General features: G+C 38.1%; 3 protein-coding genes and 1 pseudogene across 4 annotated transcripts in view; 3 read left to right on the top strand and 1 right to left on the bottom strand.

Moving 5' to 3' along the window:
- LOC146472957 (carbonic anhydrase 2-like) overlaps positions 1-8,051 on the top strand; it is an 18,483-nt gene extending 10,432 nt beyond the window's left edge. Inside the window, exons 6-8 of the mRNA XM_085118700.1 lie at positions 2,672-2,726; positions 6,708-6,814; positions 7,718-8,051. Coding sequence (XP_084974826.1) covers positions 2,672-2,726; positions 6,708-6,814; positions 7,718-7,822 — 267 coding nt within the window. The 3' untranslated portion in view covers positions 7,823-8,051. The remainder of the gene's footprint in view (positions 1-2,671; positions 2,727-6,707; positions 6,815-7,717) is intronic.
- Positions 8,052-9,780: 1,729 nt separating this feature from the next.
- LOC146472956 (adenosine receptor A3-like) lies at positions 9,781-11,669 on the bottom strand. Its single transcript, XM_085118699.1, has one exon. It carries the CDS (start codon positions 10,903-10,905, stop codon positions 9,883-9,885), a length of 1,023 nt encoding a protein of 340 aa, XP_084974825.1. The 5' UTR covers positions 10,906-11,669; the 3' UTR covers positions 9,781-9,882.
- Positions 11,670-13,394: 1,725 nt separating this feature from the next.
- LOC146472955 (bifunctional arginine demethylase and lysyl-hydroxylase PSR pseudogene) lies at positions 13,395-15,751 on the top strand (annotated as a pseudogene). The gene has a single exon (XR_014866462.1). The product of XR_014866462.1 is annotated as a bifunctional arginine demethylase and lysyl-hydroxylase PSR pseudogene (transcript).
- A 3,240-nt stretch (positions 15,752-18,991) lies between these two features.
- The window catches only part of LOC146472954 (inositol 1,4,5-triphosphate receptor associated 2-like), a 35,547-nt gene continuing 32,200 nt past the window's right edge, over positions 18,992-22,338 (top strand). The window contains exons 1-3 of the mRNA XM_085118709.1: positions 18,992-19,258; positions 19,458-19,607; positions 21,634-21,755. Coding sequence (XP_084974835.1) covers positions 19,247-19,258; positions 19,458-19,607; positions 21,634-21,755 — 284 coding nt within the window. The 5' untranslated portion in view covers positions 18,992-19,246. The remainder of the gene's footprint in view (positions 19,259-19,457; positions 19,608-21,633; positions 21,756-22,338) is intronic.

The following is a 22,338-nucleotide window of genomic DNA, read 5'->3' as shown; positions in this document are numbered from 1 at the left end:
TGAGACAAGAAATCTATGTCTGCGTTGCGTGACTCAGTTATTATAAAACTGTTGTTTTGTGAAACTTTCTTGCGTAGAAAATATTGTTTACTGGCAAAAATTGAATTTATATCAATGTTTAAAAGAGAAAATTTTGTATGGCTATAAAGTGAAAGCCCCAATTATACATAAAACATTGAAATATTTGTTTGTTATTTTTGTATGCTGTGTAGAGTTACGGGCAAAGGTCAATTCCCGGGGTCAATTATAACTGGTTTGTCAAAACTGACCCGTGTTAAAACTTATTTTGTCCAAAGTATTTCAACTTAAAGTCCAAAACTATTCACTTAATTTCTATGCCGAAATTCAACAAAATAGAGCCAATTCAACATTCTTTTAATGCGTTGTTGATCTCATACAAAATTTGCATAAGAACGTGAACATGCTAATTTCGTTTTGCGGCTCCATTTCGTCTGCGGTTTCAAGTTACGATCTGAAAGCTCTATTTGTCTCCCTGCCCTGCTAATGCTTATTTTGTCCATGCTATTCGATTCAATAGGAAAACTATTGACTAAAATAACTAGACTGAATGATTACCAGGAGAAAAATCATCAATTGAGTAGAACTAAAGCGATAATCTTTTTGATCTCCAAAAATTTGCATAGGAACGTAAACATGACATATGCAAATTAAATGAAAACACATTTTTGCATTGCCGGACTTATTCCAACAATTTAGATTTTAAATCTTCAGCGAAGCTAATGGTAAAGTTTGATGTCAATGACCACAGGTAAATATAAAACACAACAATTATTTCGGTATCAAGAGCTTTTTGGCAAACTCTACCGTTGAAATTGAACGGCGCGCGCGCTCTTCGATAACGCATATTTTCAACTCGTGTAGGCGCGCAGTTCTTGATATTTCTGAAATGTTCACATCAAACTGATTTTTGAGGCGTTCTTTTAAAATAAAATTTTTCCAGAGGGGGGTGGGGATGTATTCTGCATTTAAGGAATTTCCGAAGGGGTGGGGGGGGGGTTAAAAAAATACCTCGAAAATGGAAAATCCTGGGGGGTGGGGGGGTCCTATGTGAAATTCCCTCCGTGGTGGGGGTATGGATATTTTCTGGAACCACACATTATTTTAAAATGTGCCTAAGGGTGGCTCAAAAGTGGTTTTAGTAATTTCCAGCCCCTACATTTTGATGGGTCACTTAATATTACAGTGATGATATGACACAAATGCCCAATCATCAGTCAACACTTAAAGACAATGTCTGTTCCATTATGGGTTACCATAGCAACAGAATAACCTGTCAAAACACCCTTAAATTAAACTTTTAGGGCTAATAACTCAAAAATGAGTTTAGTGAGTCCTATTTTTTATTGTTGAATTAAAATCAGCATGTCATGAAACAACATTTGGTAAAGTCTAAAAAACTTCTGCCAGATTGGTTTAAAGCCACCTTCAATATTCAAAAACTTAAGGTGGTTCTGAACAACTCTGACAGAAGCTTTTTAAAACTCTGCCAAAATTTGTAGCATGGCATGACCATAATTCAGTATAACAAATGGGTTTTGTCGACTCAGTTTTGAGTTATAAGCATTAACACCCAAATTCACAAACGCTTTTAACAGTTTTAACTGTTGCTATGATAACCACCATTGGCAAGAAAATTATCACAACTTGTGGAGCAATAATTGGGCACTGTTGTTAATCATTATAACAATAACTGATTAAGGGTGGAAGTATTTGCTCTTTGAAATATAGGTACAGGAAAGAGTCTCCATAAAAATGCTACATAGTGTATTTCAGTCAAGCTTGAAATGAATAACCATGTTCATTTGTGAAAATGTAGTGGCACTTCACTGTCAGATGTTGCTTCTTCCTCATATATGTCAGCACAAAAGGCTTTTCCAGCTTGACTATAACCTTGGCGTTTCCTTTCCTGGGCGCTTTGGTTTGCTTACAGAGGTAAGACATGACGGATTCTCGAGAAGTGTTGCACAACTTTGAAATATCTCTCAAAAGCCTGGTCTCCTTATGGTAAGAAAGCTGATATGCCACATTTGTTGTTGTATGCATTACGCCAAAGGCAGAGGGAGCCTTCTTTACCACTTCCATAACGGATAGAAAAATTTCTTCGGGCATATCTCTCGTAAAAGTTACCATCCATGGCTCTCTAGCTTTCATTCGAGCTGTTAGGCGTCGGTACACTGATTTAAGCACCATTGAAATTTCCGCTTCGATGACGGAACCGACTTCTATTCGTGAACGGCAAACTTTTTGAAACACATCTTGCCCACTACGGTGTTTCTCAAAAAGTGACGTTATGGTCTCTCTCACTTCCTCTTCAAACTGAATAAAATTTTCTACTTTTCCACGCAAAGGGCGAAGGGCATAAACGGCTTCTTTTATCGCATTGGCCGCCATTTTGTAAACCTTATGCGACCACCCTTAGCTTTTCTGTAAGTAAGCCGCTGAACTCAGAGGACATTAAAGCGGGCGGCAAATTGCTCTTTGGCTCAGCCCCCTGACCCGGCGTGGAAATAGGATTTAGACAATGTTAGTCAAGATGGAGGCTAAAAGGAAAAAAAAAAGCCAGCACTGCAACTAAAAAAAGTTCTTATCTTATGTTATCCGTGATACACTTTTTTGATATCCAACACCAACCTGTTTCTCTATTTTTCAGGGAAGTTCTGAGCCTCTGCCTGGTAAATTTGACTTGAAAGCTGTTTTGCCTGAAGGTACAGCCCTTTAGTAACCAAGAGCCGTAAATTTTCACACCAGCGAAGAATATATACGGGATTCAATGGTTCACAAAATTTGGTTATTCTTTACTATCTTAGACATGAGAGGACGCAGTGGAAGTCTACTGTAAGTACGACGTCACGCAGAGATTTAATCTTTGTGGTTCCTTGAGGCGTCTGTAATCTCATTCAATATGACAGAGAATGAACGGCTCATGTTATTCTCACTTCTTTCTTTGCGATCTGGACAGTGTTTTTGAATATCGTGACTCGATACAAAATTACTGCATTACTCCTCATATAAGAAGATGGCGAGAATAAATTCGAATTAAATAAGTCTGTGGCCTGCCAGTGCTTATATACGTACCGTCTAATGAGAGGTACCAAGCAATTGTTGATCATTATGATCAAAATATATATATATACCTTTAATTATATAAAAGGGACGCGTCGGCAAAATACCAAGATTGTATGACGCTTTGCTTGGCCACGTACTTTGTTTTGTAATGAATCAACAAGATCGATTTGCGCGAATTTCGCTGCAATTGTATGGTGAAAAAAATATTAGCCTGAATGTCGTACGATGCGTCCTGTGCACAAAGCTCGGAAACTAATCGCCATCCTTTTTGACCGGGCCTTTAGATCTACTAGTTGTACATTCACTTCCGGAACACAACATTCCCAGCTAATGTTTCTATTGTTTTGCGATAAGCCGCTGGCTTTTCAAATTTGGATAATAACTATTACTGTGTGGAAACGCGGGCACATATACAAGCATCTTGAAATGCGATCGCGTAATTATATTACGGCACTGTTTAGCGGGAACGAGATGGAAGCGCGCCCTTCCGAAATTGTGATCGATCATGCCACAAAAGTCGCGTGGAAGTTCACTAGAGAAAAAAAAGGAAGATGCGCAAAGCAAGAAATAAAAGGAAGCGATTGCTAAGAGCCGCTAATGAAAGCGAAGCCGGACAGATGCGAAGACAAAACCTGAGAGACGTATTCTTCTGCTTTGGAATTGGCGCGTGTTAATTATGCGAAATGGTAGGCATTGAAACAAAGGAAGTACAAGGGACAGAACCAAGGTAAGTCTCGCTTAGTCAAGAAGACGTAAGTTATCACAGAAGAGCATTTGCCTAGACAACCACAATTTTGAATATTCACGCTTAACATAAACACGACCAACATGATCTTGCATTGTGCATCATCCGGGTTAATGTTCCGGGGGTAGGCGCCATAAAATTCATAGTGTAGCAGAGTGGCCCTTAAAATTTATACTCCTGAACTTACAATGAAATGGAACAATCCATACTCACTTTCAGAACAGGGGGCACGACAAATTCACTATGTGCTCGAAATGTCCAAATTGTAGATGTATTTTCACACCAGATAAAACCATAATGAGGGGACTATATAGAACACTTTTATCAGTGAGGTCAGTATTTTACAAAATAAGCAATAAAAAACACGCAACTATATAGCTGGTGAAGTAATGAAGGAAGTGACTATGAAGCAAACTCGTAAAAGTAATTAAATGCAAAATAAAAAAATGCACAGCCAATGTCAAGGTTGATATGGGTGTCATGGTCTCGTGTAACAAAACAAATAACGCTAATACAACAACTCAGCCTTTAATTTTTTATCCATCAGAACGGCGGGTGTCCCACCTGATACGGTCTGATGTAACGTAAAAAACGCTAATACGGCAATTCAGCCTTTAATTTTTTATCCATCAGAACGGCGGGTGTCCCACCTGATACGGTCTGATGTAACGTAAAAAACGCTAATACAGCAATTCAGCCTTTAATTTTTTATCCATCAGAACGGCGGGTGTCCCACCTGATACGGTCTGATGTAACGTTAAAAACGCTAATACAGCAACTCAGCCTTTAATTTTTTATCCATCAGAACGGCGGGTGTCCCACCTGATACGGTCTGATGTAACGTAAAAAAACGCAAATACAGAAACACTGCCTTTAATTTTAAATGGGATGATGTGGCAATGCAGTCACCAGTGTAGCCAGGCATCGGTCAATTGATATCGATCAGAATGGTGGATACCTCCCCCCCCCCCCCCCCTTCCCCCCTTACTTACACGCTCTAAAATAAAATGAAGTAATTTATTTCCACAAGACTGAAGGTTGTTTCTCCTTGTACAGTTTACTATAGCATCGTTAATATGATGGAACAAGACAGGGGTATGCATATACATGTACATGTCTATTCTTTTCTTCTCACAACTCCTGTCGCGTGTGACTTGTAGTGCGTGTTTTCCTCGCGTTTTGCGCTCGCCCGCGAAACACACACGAAAATAACGCTTGTTCTGCGGGGCCAGTCTGGTGTTCCTTCTATGGAAAAGTGCGTGTGCATTTTGCTTTCGTCTAAAAGTTAACTTTTTTTCCGGTGCAAATATCGTACTCAATTTTCGCGTTCTTTTAGCCTCTTCGAAAAATCGCGAGACAATTAGTGTATCTGGTATCGCAGATTATAAGTGAAGAGAGACAACTAGTCACAACATTAACAGGACCGCTCGCCAAATGCCATGGGATCTGATAATTTTGTCCACATAAGACTCCCTTACCCGGCTCAACTTTTTTCTTACAAATATGATAATACTTTAAAGTAAATTTAAACTAATAGAGAGCAACTGTTTACTATGGTAGTGCCATGAATATGCGTATTCTTCAAGATTCACCATAATTAATGCATTTGTCATTGTACTGTGTTGACAATAACACTCGTGCGATCACTTTTTTCAGGATTTCACTCCCAAGCTCACGATGTCTTTTTTTGTTTCTTCTAACCGTGTCTCAAGGTGATTTAATAACGCGCTTGATTTATGTCTGCCCTCTTGAATATACTCCGGGAAAATGTTGCACTTCATTTCAAAAAACGTATCATTTGCTCGATGATTAAATTTTGATCATATTCTTTCGGGGTACAATTTTGTGGTCTCAAAACAGAATAATCTAGGAAATTATGCCAGTAAATTCTGCACCACGTTACTCACAGTAGAGAACGCCTGTGTCCTGTTATGCGCGTGATTGTTTCGTAATCGAAACCGTATATTTACACTGTCAAATCATTTGCAGGATCCCGTTACAGCATTTCTTGCCTCCCTTTCCCTCTCACGTCTTCTCTTTTTCCTTCCTCTCTTCTGCCTTAACGTTTCTTCATGAGTATCTCTAAGCCAGTAAATGGTCCGCCTTTGCAAGCTATTTTAGTCGGCCGCGTCCGCCATTTCGAGTAGCGCAATTACATTGTACATTTGCATTTACTCTAATTTCACATCACGTTTTTATTTCTTGGCACTTCTTGATATGACATGTAGTCCAGATCATATTCCTATACCCTGCCTGGTTTGTTTTCGATTTAATTACATCCTCCATGACATAAAAACAGATTACGACACCTTGCAAGTCCCAAAAGAAAAGAAACCGGGTGAGTCTTAATTTGAGGAATGTTAGGAATGCTAGTAGATTCTACTAGCATTCCTTTGCGGAACTTACAGTCGAGCCCGCCTGCGTCCTGTCATGACTCACACAGAGAGGTGTAATTTACCGAAGTGAAATTTGCTGTCCAATTTTTGCCATCCCTATCTCTAGTTACTATACTGCATTAATTCAAAGAGAAGTCCGTAATTCCGTAAGAGTTTTGACGCGACAGAAAGCATGACCATACGAAATTGTATTAATTTGTGGCAGATGTAAGGACCATATTTAAATCTACAGTTCATTCTTCTTCAACCTTTTTCTCTATATATATATATATTTTTTGGAAAAATCTGCCTGAGTATGAGAGTCAATCCGGATTTTTTGTTTTTATTTTCAATCTCTCACAACTCCGCACGCCACTTTTATTCCTTGGTTAGCCTACGTAACCCCAACAAAACCGCCAGTTATGTAGGCTTTTTCTTGTTCTTTTACTATGTCTCAGTTTGGTAGTTCTTTTTAATTGTTTTGTTTCATGATTTTGCAGCCTTGACTGATTATTATACTTACGATGGCTCGCTAACCACTCCACCTTTGGCAGAATGCGTCAAGTGGGTTGTGTTCAAGAAACCGCTTGAAGTCTCCGCTGCCCAGGTACATTAATGTCTTGCTTGAAACAAAGAAAAGGATATGAGAAAGAAATATCAATCCATGTTTGTAAAATGCCTAAGGGCTGGTGAAATTTCACTGAAAAAAAAAAATGTGGCGGCATGAGAAATAAGGTTAAAACACCAATGGCCTTTCGATTGCATCTTAAGGTTTCTCTATCTATAACTGAGATGAAAAGTTGAATTTTCCATTAAGAAAAACGAATCCTGATTTGTATTTAGTGATTACATTATGCAAAAGAACTCTAACTGTGTTTTTGCAGTTTGTACAGTTAAATCTCAGATATCTTTTCATCGATTAAATACAAATTAATACTATCGATTTTATTTACACTGCAGATAGTTAATTTTCAGACATTTTTGGAACTCTACTTTTACTACTTCAGTTAATGCTTTAAAGAAAGCTCTTTTAAAAAACTCATTTATTTCAGATGGCGTTTCCCAGCTAATTTATTATGAAGGATTTGTATATTATCTTTACCAATTATTAGGAACGATTTGTAAATAAGACGATTTGTAAATTGGAATATGTTCTAGGTTTTTTTTTAGATTTTGTTGAGTCAATGTAATGTGCAGATGAAAATTTCTTCAATGTAATGCGCAGATGAAAATTTCATCATCACCATCATCATCATCATCATCATCATCATCATCATTATTATTATTATTATTATTATTATTACTTGATTATGGAGGGCACGGATCCAGTGATGAAACTTTCTTAAGATTGTTTCTAGTCAGTTTCCTTTTCTATTCAAACAATGTTTAGTACACATCTTATCTAAGATGGGTCATTAAAAATGTTCCCACAAGTTAAGATAATCAAGACTTTTCGAGTATTGCACCTAAGAGTTATTGTCACTGAGTACAACTTTTTTTCGGTTTTCAGATGGAGGCCTTTAGAGCCGTCTATGATGGAAACGGTCAGCCATTGGTTGGGAACTATCGTCCTCCGTGTCCGCTTCATTCTCGCTCAGTGGCAGCTTCCTTTTAGCTGAGATTTAGCTGGCTAAACTCTGCTGTGTGTGAATCTCTCAGAGTGACACAACCTCGTTCCCAGGGCCTTTTCCTGGGGGTGGGGCAGGAAAAGGCCCTGGGAACGAGGTTGAGAGTGACAGTTTTGCTAGCAAACTCTAGTAACTTATAGCATATGGAGAAAAGACCAAAAAAAGCTTTCGAAGCGAATTTTGTATAGGATAGCAAAATAAAAAAGTTTGTTTGCATTATGGAGTATTGTCTTAATCTTCATTTAATGACAGCTTACTTCGGATCCTTCTACATTCCAGACCTAGCTCTCCCCTCCCCTATTCTTCTCCACTTTCAAGCGTGTCACCATTGGTTTTGGTTTAATTTCTAATTGGTACGGTTGAGAAAGTGGCGTGAATTTTGTTAACCAATCACAGAGCGCGGTAAAATCAAGGCAAACGGAAATTACAGTAGTTCCCTCACTTTGCTGAAAACTGCACTATATAAATGACACAATTGGAAATAATCCCATCGCCTCAGATCATATCCAATTTTAACAATCAATCTGTCTTCCTTTATTAATACGTTGTTATTTGAAGAACGTTGACGATGTGGGTGTTTAGCGGAGACAGTAGCGCGACCTACCATGAAGCCCACAGCATGACAAACTAAACTACACTCTCCACATGTAAAGAGACAAACAACATGAAGTTTAACCCCATATAGGAATACAAGCTAGTGGATACCTGCTTCTTAAAGGATAGCCCAAGACAGCCTCCCATTACCATCAAGCTACTCAGAGCGACCGTTGTTAACTATCTAGAATGGTCTGAACATGCACGTGGATGCCATTACCCTCTATGAGTCTTGAGGAAATCTGGAATTCCCCAAAAGATCTCTTGTGCGTTTACTTTACCTTAGTGAGATCCGTGCTTGAGTATTGTTGCCCCGTATGGTACTTAGCACTCCCTCAATATCTCTTTGATCGCCTTGAGAGCATTCAACGCCGTGCAATGCATAGTACGTTTTCCAGAACAGTCGTATGCCGACGCTCTCTCAATAGCAAAGTGCCCTCGTCTTAACTCCAGGTGAGATAACATAAGTGACAGGACTTTCGGGAAGATCCGCCGGCCATCATCGCGTTTACACCACCTCCTCCCTGCTAGCATAGCGGATGAAACTAGTCGAGCGTTGCGCACTTAGAACTCGCTCACGCTGTCAAAATGTTGAACTAAACGTATAAGAACAGTTTCTTGCCGGCCATGTTATTTAGAAATTACAACCACTAGATTTAGCATTTACAGTTTTTATGCGCATTTGTAAACACACTATTGTAACCCAGTCCCTAAGAACAGTTTCTTGCCGGCCATATTATTTAGAAATAACAACCACTTCTAGATTTAATATTTACAGTTTTATGCCCAGCTGTAAACACACTATTGTAATCCAGTCCCGTAATTAGTGATATGTCTTTTTGAACATTTGTAAATTTGCCGCAATTCACTTTTTTTTGTTAATGCAATGGCATTTTCGTTAATAAACAATTATTATAATGGTAAAAGCTACATGATTCTGCGATAGCGTTATTAAAGATAAATTAAAGATAAATTGATACTATACAAAGAATACATGCGCAGCTAATGACCACTTTCTTGATAATGAATGTTTTCAACTGGAAAAATTAGTTCTATAAATAGTTTATATGTTTACATTAAGGGACTTGTTTAATTTTCCGTACCTTTCTCAGTTCTATTTGCTAAGCTATGGTACCAAGAGTCCCTTGATTTTGGTGTTATTTACGACTGATGACGGTGTAATCCTGCATAATTAGCCATTTTCGAGTTGCTGTGAACCTCATTATGAAAGCTAGGCTAAGTGCAAAACTTTTCATATAATAATTAGTTTTGTTTGCATATGAATGAAAACTAATTTTGATTCATAACAAAAACTTTGCACTTAGCCTCGCTTTCAAAATGAGATTCACAACAACTTTCCACAGCGATCGTCATCATTATTATTGTTCAGTTATTATAATTTAAGTCGTCCACATTACTATGATCGTAGAAAAGAACAAAAATTTAATTATTACTATAGCTTTGTATCAAAGATCTCTCTTTCCCTGTATCTTGCCTTGGCCACAGTGCAACGCCCAACAACTCTTTTAAAACAATATTTTAAGGCCTCTTTGTACTTGGAGACTCGCCAACAACATAAGATAGGGTTTCCTAGTGAGTTCAAATAAGAAAGTGTTGCTTGCACACCGCTGAAGACAAAAAGCATCTCGGGATGAGAGTAACAAGGGACGCAAAAATATACCAAGCATTGCATCACATAGAATGGCGTTATGAAGAAGAGAGAAATAAAGACCACAAACGCCATAGCTTTCGCCAAGCGTCCTTCGCTTGCAGCGTGGCGTTCTTGATGGGTGACTCGAACATGGCCCTGTAAAATTCTTCTTTCCCATTCCCTGTTATTTTTACGAAGATGGAAAATAATCGCACAGTAAATATAAAAGCTGCTTTCCAACAGTATGGTCATTTGCACACTGAAAACGACGCCTAGTATAAACGCGCTGTTTTTTAACACGAAAGCAGCGATTCCAAAGCAAATGAAATAAAGCCAAATCACAAATATACCCAGGTTTATTCTTCGACGAGTCATAATACTTCTGTAGCTGAGGGGTTTCACCACAGCGATAAGCCTGTCAAGTGACAATAGTGTCACATGTGCGAGAGACGCGCCGACAAGGACAGCTGAAATGGAGTAAATAACATGGAGTGATATTAAGGGAGGTTTTTGCGCAACTGCTATTGAAAACAACCAGAACGCATGAATTGGTGAAACGACCATACCAACGAGCAAATCAGCGATTGCCATGGATTGGAGAATAAAGTTTGATGGGGAACAGCGCAAGTTCTTTAATGGATCTTTCCACACTGCATAAACTACAAAGGCGTTGCCAGATACGATGAGAGGGTTCATCAAACACGCAATGAAGCCTTGTACCCAGGAGTAAGTTACGAAGCGTTTTTGATGATTTTTTATCATTTCGTTTGCAGCGTCATCGCTGCTCATGTGCCAAAAGTCAGTGTGGTTGAATATTGCTGCCATCTGATGTCCATCAGCAGTCGGTGTGTTAACAACTTTTCGACAAAAATCTATCCGTATGAATTTGAAATAGCTTTCAATTCAGTATTTACTTGACTAAAAAAATATGCATCGAAAATTGTAGTGCCATTAACCACGTCAGTGCTTTTCAACCATCCATGAAGCTCATTTGTATTATATCAGATTTCACTTATTTTCAGGCTCACCGATATACTTTAGAAACATCCTGTTCCACTAAGAAGAAATTGGAAGCCTTTCAAACAATCAATGTAGGCCAGCTATCGACGCAATGAGATTCTCCTCATGATCAGTTTTCATAAAATTCGTCAATTAACTTCAGTGTCATTGTAACTCAAAGCTGTAACAGTACTTTTCATTTCTTAATCAAAATCGGATTTTGGTGACAACCAGCAGGACAGCGAAGATAATTTTGGAATATATTTTTAAGCAAATAAAAGCCCTACAGGGTGCAGCGCAAAACCAATCATAGTTCACGTCGAAACGGCTACTAATTGCTAATTTTTGTTCTCTGTAAACCTGTCCTTGCCGCATGCTTTTATATGTTGCCTTTGACAAAACAATTAACGTGGTAGTAATTTCAACAGGAGATCGGTCAGATACTGTACATTTTGTGATCATTGATGGGCGGAAGCCAACATGCAACACAATTTTAAAAAGTTTGGAAAAGAGCTGTTTAATCAACCTTGCGCAATTTAATTCTTAATTGCAAGAGGTTTAGTTTGCGTGATGGTGGTTTTTGAAGCTTTTGTCTTTCAAAGAGTGAAATTTTCTGAAAAGATTTACCAGCCCTGTACTATTGCAGTAATTTTTTTTCCTTTTTCGGTTTGACAGATGATGCTTCATATGCATATCGAAAATATAATCCAGAATCCAATCTTGCAATAAAATTTCCGCTTCAGTAAAAGACTTCATTGATTAATATTATTTCACTCAGTTTTTTGTAGTAGAAAGCGAGCAGTCGCATGTTATTTTATATCATATTTTTATTTGGAAAATAAGTCCAATTTTACAACAACAACAACAACAACAGCAAAAAAAAAAACGAAAAAGTTTTTCTCTCTCTCTGATGACGTTTTAGAGCCGTAGCATCAAGCGAAAATCGCACTGTCCTCTGATTGGTTGGAAACCATTTGTCGTTATTACCACACTGTCACCATATTTGTTACCCTATTTCAGTAGTTAAACGCGGGCGACATCCAGTTAAAAGGTAGCCTGCGTTTAGCTGGCGCGATGTTGGGTGTTAATCTTCGTGCGCGGACAATACCGCCAGCTACCCAGGCTACAAAAAGAGCTGTAAAATTTTTAGAAGTTTATAATGCAGTAACTAAACTTTCTCACTTCTCATTGACTGAGGGAAACAACAACAACAACAATTTATTTTGAAATCAAGTGCAAAAGGTTGAAATCATTGCCTGATTTGCCAATCCGTTTCCATGGAAACGTGCATAGCCTCGCAGAAAATTCAAACGCCGGCTTTTTCACCATGGCGGGTGTTTTTAATGAACAAAGATAAATTTTACAGCTCTCTTTCGTTCTACAAATAGAACTGCAGAATTAGATAATATAATAAAATTGTTGTCACTGTTATTATTATTATTATTATTATTATTATTATTATTATTATTATTATTATTAACGTTACTATTATTGCCAGTATTGTTGATTGAAATGAATTGTGATCGCTGATAATTAGGCAAATTGCAAATTTCAATATTTTATATAATATAATTAATCTATATCATCAATTATTTGACGGTAATTTCCTCTTTGTGATCTAGCTTAAGCAAATTCATATTAAAAACTGCTGTAATTTTTTCCTGGGGTCCATGTAACAAGCTCTGCTTCCTTTGGACTAGCTCCAGTCACTTCTCACTCTGCTGGTTATATAGCCTAAGGAACTGTGGTAATCTGTTTTGGTGTAAATCAAAGTGAAAAAATAAAATTGAATTGAATCTGAAATGGGGAAGTACCATGGGGTTTTTGATATCTTTTGTTAAAAATGATGAAATGTGTGACGAGAGAAAAGAATCGAAATCAACTCAATTCTTGAAAGGAACACTCGTAATCTGTTCTAGAGCATTTTGGAAACAAAAATGCGAGAACTTGAAAAACATAAGCCTAACATTTTTCAAGTTTTAATCCATACCGGCCTACTCTGTCTCTGGCCAGAGGCACTAATCAACAGTTTTAATTATTGCACTGGGGTGATAATTTATAACAAACTAGACAAATATGTCGTTGTTTCTGCTGACAGACAAACAATTTTGGGTTTTGAAATGACAGCAAATTTGCGTGATACTGCCCCTTTAAACTAAATTATCAAGTAAAGTCAAACCTATTACGGACACCGCATTAAGCCGATATCCTTTATTAAACGGACAGAGTTTCACTGTCTACGATCTTCATATAAACATACCGCTTTGCAGACGGACGGATGAGGCAGAAACTGTGATGTGGAGAAGGCCCTGGGGACGGCTTGGCGCATTATTCCCAGAATGCATACAGATCCTTGTCATGTTTATTGGTTCCAGTCTCTCCTCATACACATGAACAGTAATGGTGGACGGTATGAGGAAATTTCGTAAACTCAATAAGTTGCTGGAAAATGTCAACTGTGTGAAACTGAAGGTACGTCCACATCTACAACAAGAAGCCAAACATTGTATCAAGAAATCGAGACTAGAGCTGGCCTCAACAGTGGACGTTTTAAGAGAAATTTCACGCGCCAAGTGTGCAGTAAGAATAAGCGCGAATGAAGTCTCCGTTGGAGAATTTCGTCGTTGCTTTGAGAAACCAAGAATCCCAGTGGTAATAAGTGAATCTTATTGGGGAAAGAGTAACTCAAGAACGCAGTCGTATCCTGCTAGATTGCGACTGGCAAATTTCTTAAAGTTGTTCAAACATGAATACCTTGAATGCGGTGAAGACTGTGATGGCTATTCCATTGAAATTAAATTAAAAGATTTCTTGATTTACATGAGGCGATTTGAAGACAAATTTCCTTTGTACATATTTGATTCCTCGGTACCCCACTGGAAAGGTGCATGGAGGAAACAAGTCATCATCAGGAACTTCTTCGCTCCACCCAAGTTTTTTGAGCAGGATTTCATGGCGTGTCTGGGAAAAGTGCATCGCCCACCATGGAAGTGGTTGTTAATAGGACCCAAGAATTCTGGAACTTCTGTTCACATTGATCCTCTTGGAACAAGTGCATGGAATAGGCTGTTATATGGAGAGAAACTGTGGCTGCTTTTTCCACCGGTAACCTCAGCGGATTTGTTGAAACTGAATGCTAAAGATTGTTTATATTCTGAGGAAGCTAGTGACTGGATAACTGCCATGTATCCAAGAACCCAGTGTAACTCCTGGCCTCAGGATTGTCAACCACTGGTTGTATTTCAGCATCCTGGTGAAGTTGTATTTGTTCCCTCAGGGTGGTGGCATGTTGTTCTGAACCTAAAAACCAGCATAGCTGTCACTCAGAATTTTGTTAGTAGGGAAAATTTTCCACTGGCCTGGGGAAAGACTTTGGAAGAAAGGCCTGACTTGGCAAAATTGTGGTCAAAGGCTCTGTTGAAGTGTCATGATGGTTATTTTACAGCACTTGTCAGTTGATAATAATAGCTGTCAGTTTCTAGTTAAAAACACAGCAGCTAAGTCAACTATGTCTATTGCAGTCTGTTACAACCATTTTTAATGGTACGCATTCAGTGACTATCCTTTAACACGCCATATTTTGACATAACATGTTACCAGGCCTTAGTCTTAAATGTAAGCACAACTGATTTATTTACAGTTGCAGTGCAGTTTGAGCAATGAAGGAATGTTTATTTATCTTCAGACTGATGTTTGGGAATATCAAGAAGTCAATCCAAGGTCAATAAATGAACGGTTTTAAAATTTAATGCCTTGCAAACAAAATAGTTTAATTCTACCAGAAGTTACGGAACAGAACCAATAATATTGGAAGTGGGCAAATAGTTTGAATTTTCCTGAGAGCCATGCAAAGCTACCAGGTTAACACATTCATCAGCCATTTTAGGTCAGTAGTTGCATGCCGAAAGATTGCTTGTCGAAAGATAGTCATTATTTTCTGACTCAAATTTCTTGCAAGGCTGATTGAACTGCATAGAAAACTATTTTCTGCCATGCACAAAACACTGAAAGTAGCTATGTAAAAAAATGCTTTTGAACCTCTACCTACCTTTGACTGAAACCCATTTTCGCAAAATAGTATTGTGCAGTTATTAAAGTCTACTATCTACCTCTTGAACAACTTTTGAACAATTAAGTTACTATTTCCAACATCTGTTCACACCTTAGGGCTGTTTGTTATTTATCAAAGGTAGGAGGAAGGGGGGGACTTCAAATTTTAGCCAGTGCTGGAAGGGGGATCCTTGGCTATATGGAGGGGGGCCTTGAAATTTTAAAAGAGAGGCAAAATGTACATTCATTGCAAGTTGCTTAAATATGTCATGCCTTGAATCAGACTGCTGAATAATAAGTAAATTAGAAAATGTAACATATGCAATGGTAGATATCAAGTAACAAATAAAGAGGCCTGGGCCCAGTTCCATAAAACATCTTAGTTAAGATAAGTGGGAATTTTCTGTAGTCATTCTCTGCATTCCCAGGGATTAAGATTTTCTTGTGCTTTTGTTGTGTTCCCTATAAGACCAATCATGACTTGCTCGCAAGCATGTTTCTATATTTGCCGCTGGTTGTAAACCTTCAGTGCTTCTTGTGGGGATGAGAAGGGTGGGCAAAGACTATAAGCTTCTGAGATGGATCCATCTCTGTGACAATAAACAACCACTTAGTTAGGTTATTAGCTGCAGCCTGTTTAAATTGTTTTTGCATAATGTTTAATCGTAAATACCTGATCCTAATACCCTAATTAAAAATAAACCTTTCCTAGTTTTTGCTGCATGCCTTAGTTTACTCCCCTCCCACCATCCAAAAAACAATGACCTCTTTGAAAGTCGTCAAACAGTAGCCCTTGCAATTTAAATTGTGCATCCTACCCTATACTTACTGCACTGAAAAAAATATTACAACAAGCCAATTAACGTGGCAGTTACTTCCACATCATGTACATCCTTAAGAAGGCTAACTGGAGGCTCTATGCCTTGAGGAAGTTGAGGAGATGTGGTGTAGAGGAGTGGGACATTGTGGTTGTCTATTGCTCATTAGTATAAATCTACTAGTGTTCTATCGTGAATGCTGTTCTCTTATTGGCTACGCTACTCACTATCTATTCTGTTATAGATAGTGAGTAGAGTGAGTAGCCTAACAGTGTGCGGTGTCAACAAAATGACTGCAGCTTCTTCGCGTCATCGATCACAGAAATCGTCCATAAAGAGGGACGGGAAAAAAGCTCGTGTTCTGCAACATTCCCGAAATTCACATTTATTTATTTTATCATTCATGGAAATAATTTTTTCGGTGTACACTTGTTACCTATTTTCTTTCAATCCACTGTAAAATGCATGCTATTGGTGGGAGCATGGTAACGTAAAATAACAAGGATACATCTAAAGCAGTCGCTCGACACTTCAATCTGCCTAGCAAGTCTTACAAATCAGTCAGTCTGGCATTTCTCTTCATCATGGTAACACAGAAATCCGCAAAATTTTAGAAGAAAAATTCATCTTCCGAATCGGCACCCTTAATCCCAACGGAATCAACGAACGCTTTTTATGCGACTAGTTTGCCTGTGTCATTACTAAATAATACATCATCCTAATTTATTCTTGTTTTCCACGTTACCATGGCATCAATAGCGTATCTCCATTGCTCACTATATAAACCGCACGAACAACCCACAGTTCGCTTGAAACGTCAGCACTCGAATGTCTTTACGGTGACCAAATTACCCTAAAGTTATCAACTGTGTTGATAAACCAAACGATTCCTTCCTAATTTTATGTTGCAGAGTTACATTTATCAATCAGTTGAATAATTCTATTCACATAAATTGTTCATTGTAACAGTTCCAATAATAATAATAATAATAATAATAAAAAAAAAAAATCAGGCCTGACGTGCAGTGTTCTGGTTTGAAAAATTTATTCATTCTCACTGGCGGTGAAGTTCAGATAATGGCTTGAACGAGACTGAGTGGTGTTCTTAGTGTTACAACGAAGCTAAAACAGATACCAGTGAATCGGCCTTTACCATTCTGTATGATCTTCCGTTGCTCAATATACCGGAGGGCGGCGATAAGTATCTCGTCCAGTGTAATCTCTCTTAACCGGCACTGAGACTCTTGTAAGCGGACAGCTCTACTTACGACCGCCTACTCAAAATCCCGTTTGAACTCCGATACAAACTCTGTATTTACACATTCCAGGCGGTCGCGGACACTTCCAGGTGTTTCGATTTAGACTTTTCCTTTGTTTTTAAGCTCCCGTAAGCGGACACCTGAAATTAAAGAAACCCACTGTCCTCTGAATTATATTTTAATGATTTTACAGTGCATTAATTACAGTTATCTCCATTATCGCAGCATTACATAAGGCAATAAAAAAATCATTGATCAATACGGTATACATGCCATCCTTCGTTCGCGGGAGAAGGGGGAGGGGGGAGGGTCCCCATGTGAAAGGGGCGAGGATGCTCGTCGTCTTGCTCGTCGTCTCGCTTACGGGTGTAAAATCACAGATTTTGGTCTCACTTAGGACATTTTATAGGGTTGCACGTGAAGACACACCGCTCGAATAAATAACTGAAATAAATAAATAAAGCTCGAGCCACACCCAGATTGGTCTCTTTTAATTTAGCCGTTAAATTTAAATTTCCAAGTATCCCCGCTCCTCTCATGCCACATCAGGGGAGTCCTTCAAGAAAGCGCTTAGTCTCGCTCTCTAACTCGAGGTCCAACCAACTCGAGGTCGAACTCAAACTTGAATCCAAACTCGATGATTCGGGATTCCCGTTTGAATGACATGTGTAAAAGGACCTTTCACCTAACGCCTTTGATGCTTGCCAGTAAAGGCTGTTACTATCAAAACATAACATGTCAAAAGATCGGAAGACAAAGGCCTTTTTTCTGCGCACCTTTTTCACGCCTTTCATTCGAATCAACGGTGATTCCGTGCGGTGTGTTGCGATTAGGACTGTGTCCGATTCAGAGACCTGCCGGCAGGGATGTTAAGCAGGGATGAGAGTGAAAAGATGTGACGTGACGTGTGAGGCCCTGTGCAAATACCAACAGTGGTACCCAACTGGTATCGATTTCCGATATCAGTCGATTTTGTTATCTATTGTCATCGATTGCCATCGATTGTTATCGATTATCGCTTTCATCGATTAATCACACCAGGCTGGTACAGATGAGAGTACATGCATGCAACAGCTAGAAGTGAACCGGCATTTGAGGAATAACCAGTGGCTCTATTAAAATTTGATCACGTTTGAACTAAAACCTCATTCTGAACACACACTGGAAATGCTGGAAATTTCATATCCGGGGTGGAAAATTGGTGAGAGCGTGAGCCAGACATCACTGAAATGAGTTTATACTGAATGCATGCCATGGCTAGCAAATCACGTGAGCCTGCTGTTGGATGGCCCGACCTGTTTTTTGCTCTGCAAGAATTTTTTTCTCGTGTGAGCGCGACAGAAAAAAACATCTTTGCCCAAGAAACACTCCAGAATCAACGAAGCTTAGGCCCCGTTTATATGGAGAAATGTTGTCCCGGCTAGAAGGGTCCCTCGCCTACCCTCGCGTAATCACCCGATGCCGGCCTACAGTTTTGCCCCCGAGAATTTCGATCCAAGACCTACTTGACCATAGTAGCGGTTATTTTGGAAAGGAAACTGATTAAACTGACTGAAAAGATGCTGATTTTAGCAAAAAAGAAAAGCTGAATAGAAAACAGAATAACAAAATTAAATACGTCAATCTCCAATGGGGGTCATCATTGGCATTTATCGCTGTAACTTTTCCCGCGCTTTTTAACATCCGCGGCGTTTATCCATATTTGGTGATGTAGACAATAAAGTTCCATATTTGGAACTGGTCAACAAATGGCGCGCTCGCCTTGGGTTTTGTTTAATTTTCGTCTTTGTCCGTTTGCCTTTCAACGACAATGTAGATTGCAATATTTAATATCCGTAATGCCAAGGTTCACTAAAAGTCTGGCCAACTTCCTTCCAAAATTGAACCAAGGAGCATTTCGGCGAGGGAAGTGGAAGTGAAGCTTGTACCATAACAAATGCAATTCAATACCATTTCTGCGGCTTTTAAAGTCAAACTTTAATCGGCTTTTACACGAAGCAAGGTTCCACTAAAACAGCAATATTTCATTTTCACTTCGCTATGGATTCTCCGGTAAGATTGCTATTTGTTGCAACCCACAAGAAATGAAATTGTTTGTTTTCTAAGCTAGTTTTTGTTCCACTTCATGTAGTTTCGACGCGCGATTTGCCGATCGGTTTAATACTACTTTGTGACCCTGAACTTGTGTATGGTAACCTAGGCTTTAAATCCGGTGTAACTTTGATCTGTTATGCTGGTTTCTCATTACCAGGAGACGGAAAAAGATGACCCTTCTAGGGTTTCCGAGGAGGCCATGCTCGACAGTCTATTTCATGCCTGTGACACCGAACACTCGGGCCGAGTTTCCGTATCCAAATTGATCGATTATCTCCGTAACGCAATTTCCAACGGGAGCGAAGAGGTAAGGCCTATTTTATGGTCTACTTTGCTTTTTTCCTTTGCGTTTTTAGCGGCATATTCTTGGAGTATTCACTTTCACTTTGAGCTGGTTTCAGGCGTTAGAAAATTGAAAAGATCGCGCCATTTTATGTTTGCTTATCACACCTACATAAAAATGTCGCCTTCCATGTTCTTCACAGTGATATTCGCTATAGAGGCCCAAGTTTTCTCGATTTTAGTATTTTCCTTATGAAAGACCTTGCAGGTTTAATCAGGAAATTATGTGTACAGTAAGTGGTTTATAACGTATTATTTTATTTCGTTTGTTTTATCCCAGCCTTAAGCTTGTATATTATCTGTTTGATTTCAAGAATTTTGCGCCCGATTGTGCGGTTTTATTTTTGTCCGTCCGTTTGTTTACCTTTGGCAAATTTTGTTAGCCTTTTTGTGGTTTTATAAACAAGCACAAGGCAGATTAGCTGGCTTCTCAGTGCAAGAATATTGTCTTGTTTTGAAATATGTTGTTTTGCTATCGTGAATTTACTTGGTGTAAGCTTATACAGTGTATGTGTGTTGTCTCATAACAACTTTAGCATTACTGGTAAGCTGATGTGTTGAGATTTCAAACATATACGAAGTGTCGGCGAACCATAACCGATTACCACTGCTTGTGCGAGAGAAAACAAGTTGTTTGATATTGTGTTGTGCATAATAAATCTCTAGTTAGCACAACGTTAAACGTCTACTTATAATTTCCATACAGCTCTCAAAAATTATTTGCCACATCTGCAAATCTTGATAAAAAATCCGTGGAGAGCAGAAACCTACGCATGTAAATTATTAAATGATGGATTATATTTTGCTTGTAATGAGAAAAGAGATTATTTTTCCCGGGTATGGTACCGTGTTTACCTTCGAAACGTCATCTATGCTTTGGGGCTAATTTTGGTATAATGTTTTTGAACATTGTTTCTTTTGCTTTGACAACTCATGTATCATTTTATGGTAATGGTGTTGAAATTAAATGTTTTGTCGTTAAATCAATTCATACACGCACACTATACATTTGTGAAAAAGGCCACTTCTGAAAAATTGTGCTTGATCGACCCTTTCTGAGCTCTCACAGTTGATATTTTACATTTAATGGGGTAAATTTCCATGCATGCCAGGTTATTGAAATTTAGTTTATGTGAGAAATACAAGCACTAAGTAATATTGTTTCCACAGCTGTTTTATAAAAATGACATAAACTTCTTAGTATTGGTGCTTCTTTATATAAACGCAGGAAATGTTTTGTTTTTCAAAAAATAAGTCATGGCAAGTTTCTAGCCAATAAGGAAGTGTTACATGTATTTCCATGAGCTGTTTTTAATAAATAATAATTAAACTGATAATAACAATATTTATAATAATAATAATAATAATAATAATAATAATAATAATAGTAATAATAATAATGATGATGATGATGATGATGATGGTGATGATGATGATGATATATCTCCCACAGCCAAGAGACAGAAGTCTATTTAGTGTGCTTCCTTCTTTAGTGTGTGCCCAAACTGGTTGCTTTGGCAACAGGCTTTATAACTTTTACCAAGTATCGATCCCGTGTTGTTTATTTATTCCTGTCTAGCTAAATATTAAGCTTGTACCATGTTAGCCTGTCAATATACCTTTCAAAATATAATTTAATTTAATAATCATGAATAGAAATTGATGATTTGTCAAGTAGACAAATTTAACGTGCATGTGTTGTCGCATTTATATACTTGAAAATTCATTTATTATATAATCCATGTCAACAACATTTGAATGACAGCTTGGATAAGTTATTATCAAGATATTTTTATTAATAGAAGAAATGTCATTTGACAAAGCAAGTGAAGATGGCATTTGCTACAAAATAGCCATGGTTATTTCCAAATACAGTAAAACATCCAATGGTAATTGGCCATTAATGCTAATGAAAGTTCTTCAAGGGCTTTTTTTAAATTCATTTAATTAAATTTTGAGCTTTTGAAATTCATTAATATTTTTTGGTGAAGTTTGCAGGCAACTTGGATGACTTATCACTGATTTGGGATCCTGATGGAAGGGATATGGAAATAGATTTAACCTCATTCCAGGATGGCATAAAAGAGTGGATATCTGAACTTAGGAGGCAAAGGTAAGACCCATGAAAATCAATGTTACATGTAGTTAAACCTTAATATCTAATTAGTTGATCAGTACAGTTTTTGCTTAGGCTTATATAACTTTCAGAAAATTCACACAAGTGAGCAGCTGTTTGAATTCAAAACATTATATCACAGCTCTACCAATAATTACCACCTCGTAATAGCATTAGAGATTCATGAATGCCTGAATTGCTATTATCATGTTGCAAAGGAAAACCAGCCAGATGCAAAGTGAATCAACCTGAGTGTAGATTCTTCCGGTTTGGTCTCCCATTTTCATTTTTAAGTATGTAGTATGTACAGTGTACAGCTGTAGTTCTAACATGTCAAGCCGGTAATTATTGTATACATACATGTACACTTTTGTGATAAGTACTACATGTATGAGTTTTCATCTTATGTAACCGTCCAAATTTTTTGTGTTCTCTGTGTTCTAGTCTCTGTTCTGTTCTTAGTGTTCCTGTCTTAATAATACCCTTGTCTGTATTCTGGCTTTGGGACAAAATTCTTCATAAAAATGCAACAGCTTACTATAGTTTTCATCTTTTAAGCAAGCAAACCAGATCATGTAGC

This window comes from Pavona decussata, unplaced genomic scaffold (assembly GCF_977016875.1).
Source record: "Pavona decussata unplaced genomic scaffold, jaPavDecu1.1 SCAFFOLD_95, whole genome shotgun sequence".
NCBI classification, from domain to species: domain Eukaryota; kingdom Metazoa; phylum Cnidaria; class Anthozoa; order Scleractinia; family Agariciidae; genus Pavona; species Pavona decussata.
This window is presented reverse-complemented; position numbering and strand designations above follow the sequence as displayed.

What these genes read in the sequence shown, in the direction of transcription:
- LOC146472956 (XM_085118699.1), bottom strand. Translation starts at nt 10,905, where the DNA reads ATGGCAGCAATATTCAACCACACTGACTTTTGGCACATGAGCAGCGAT.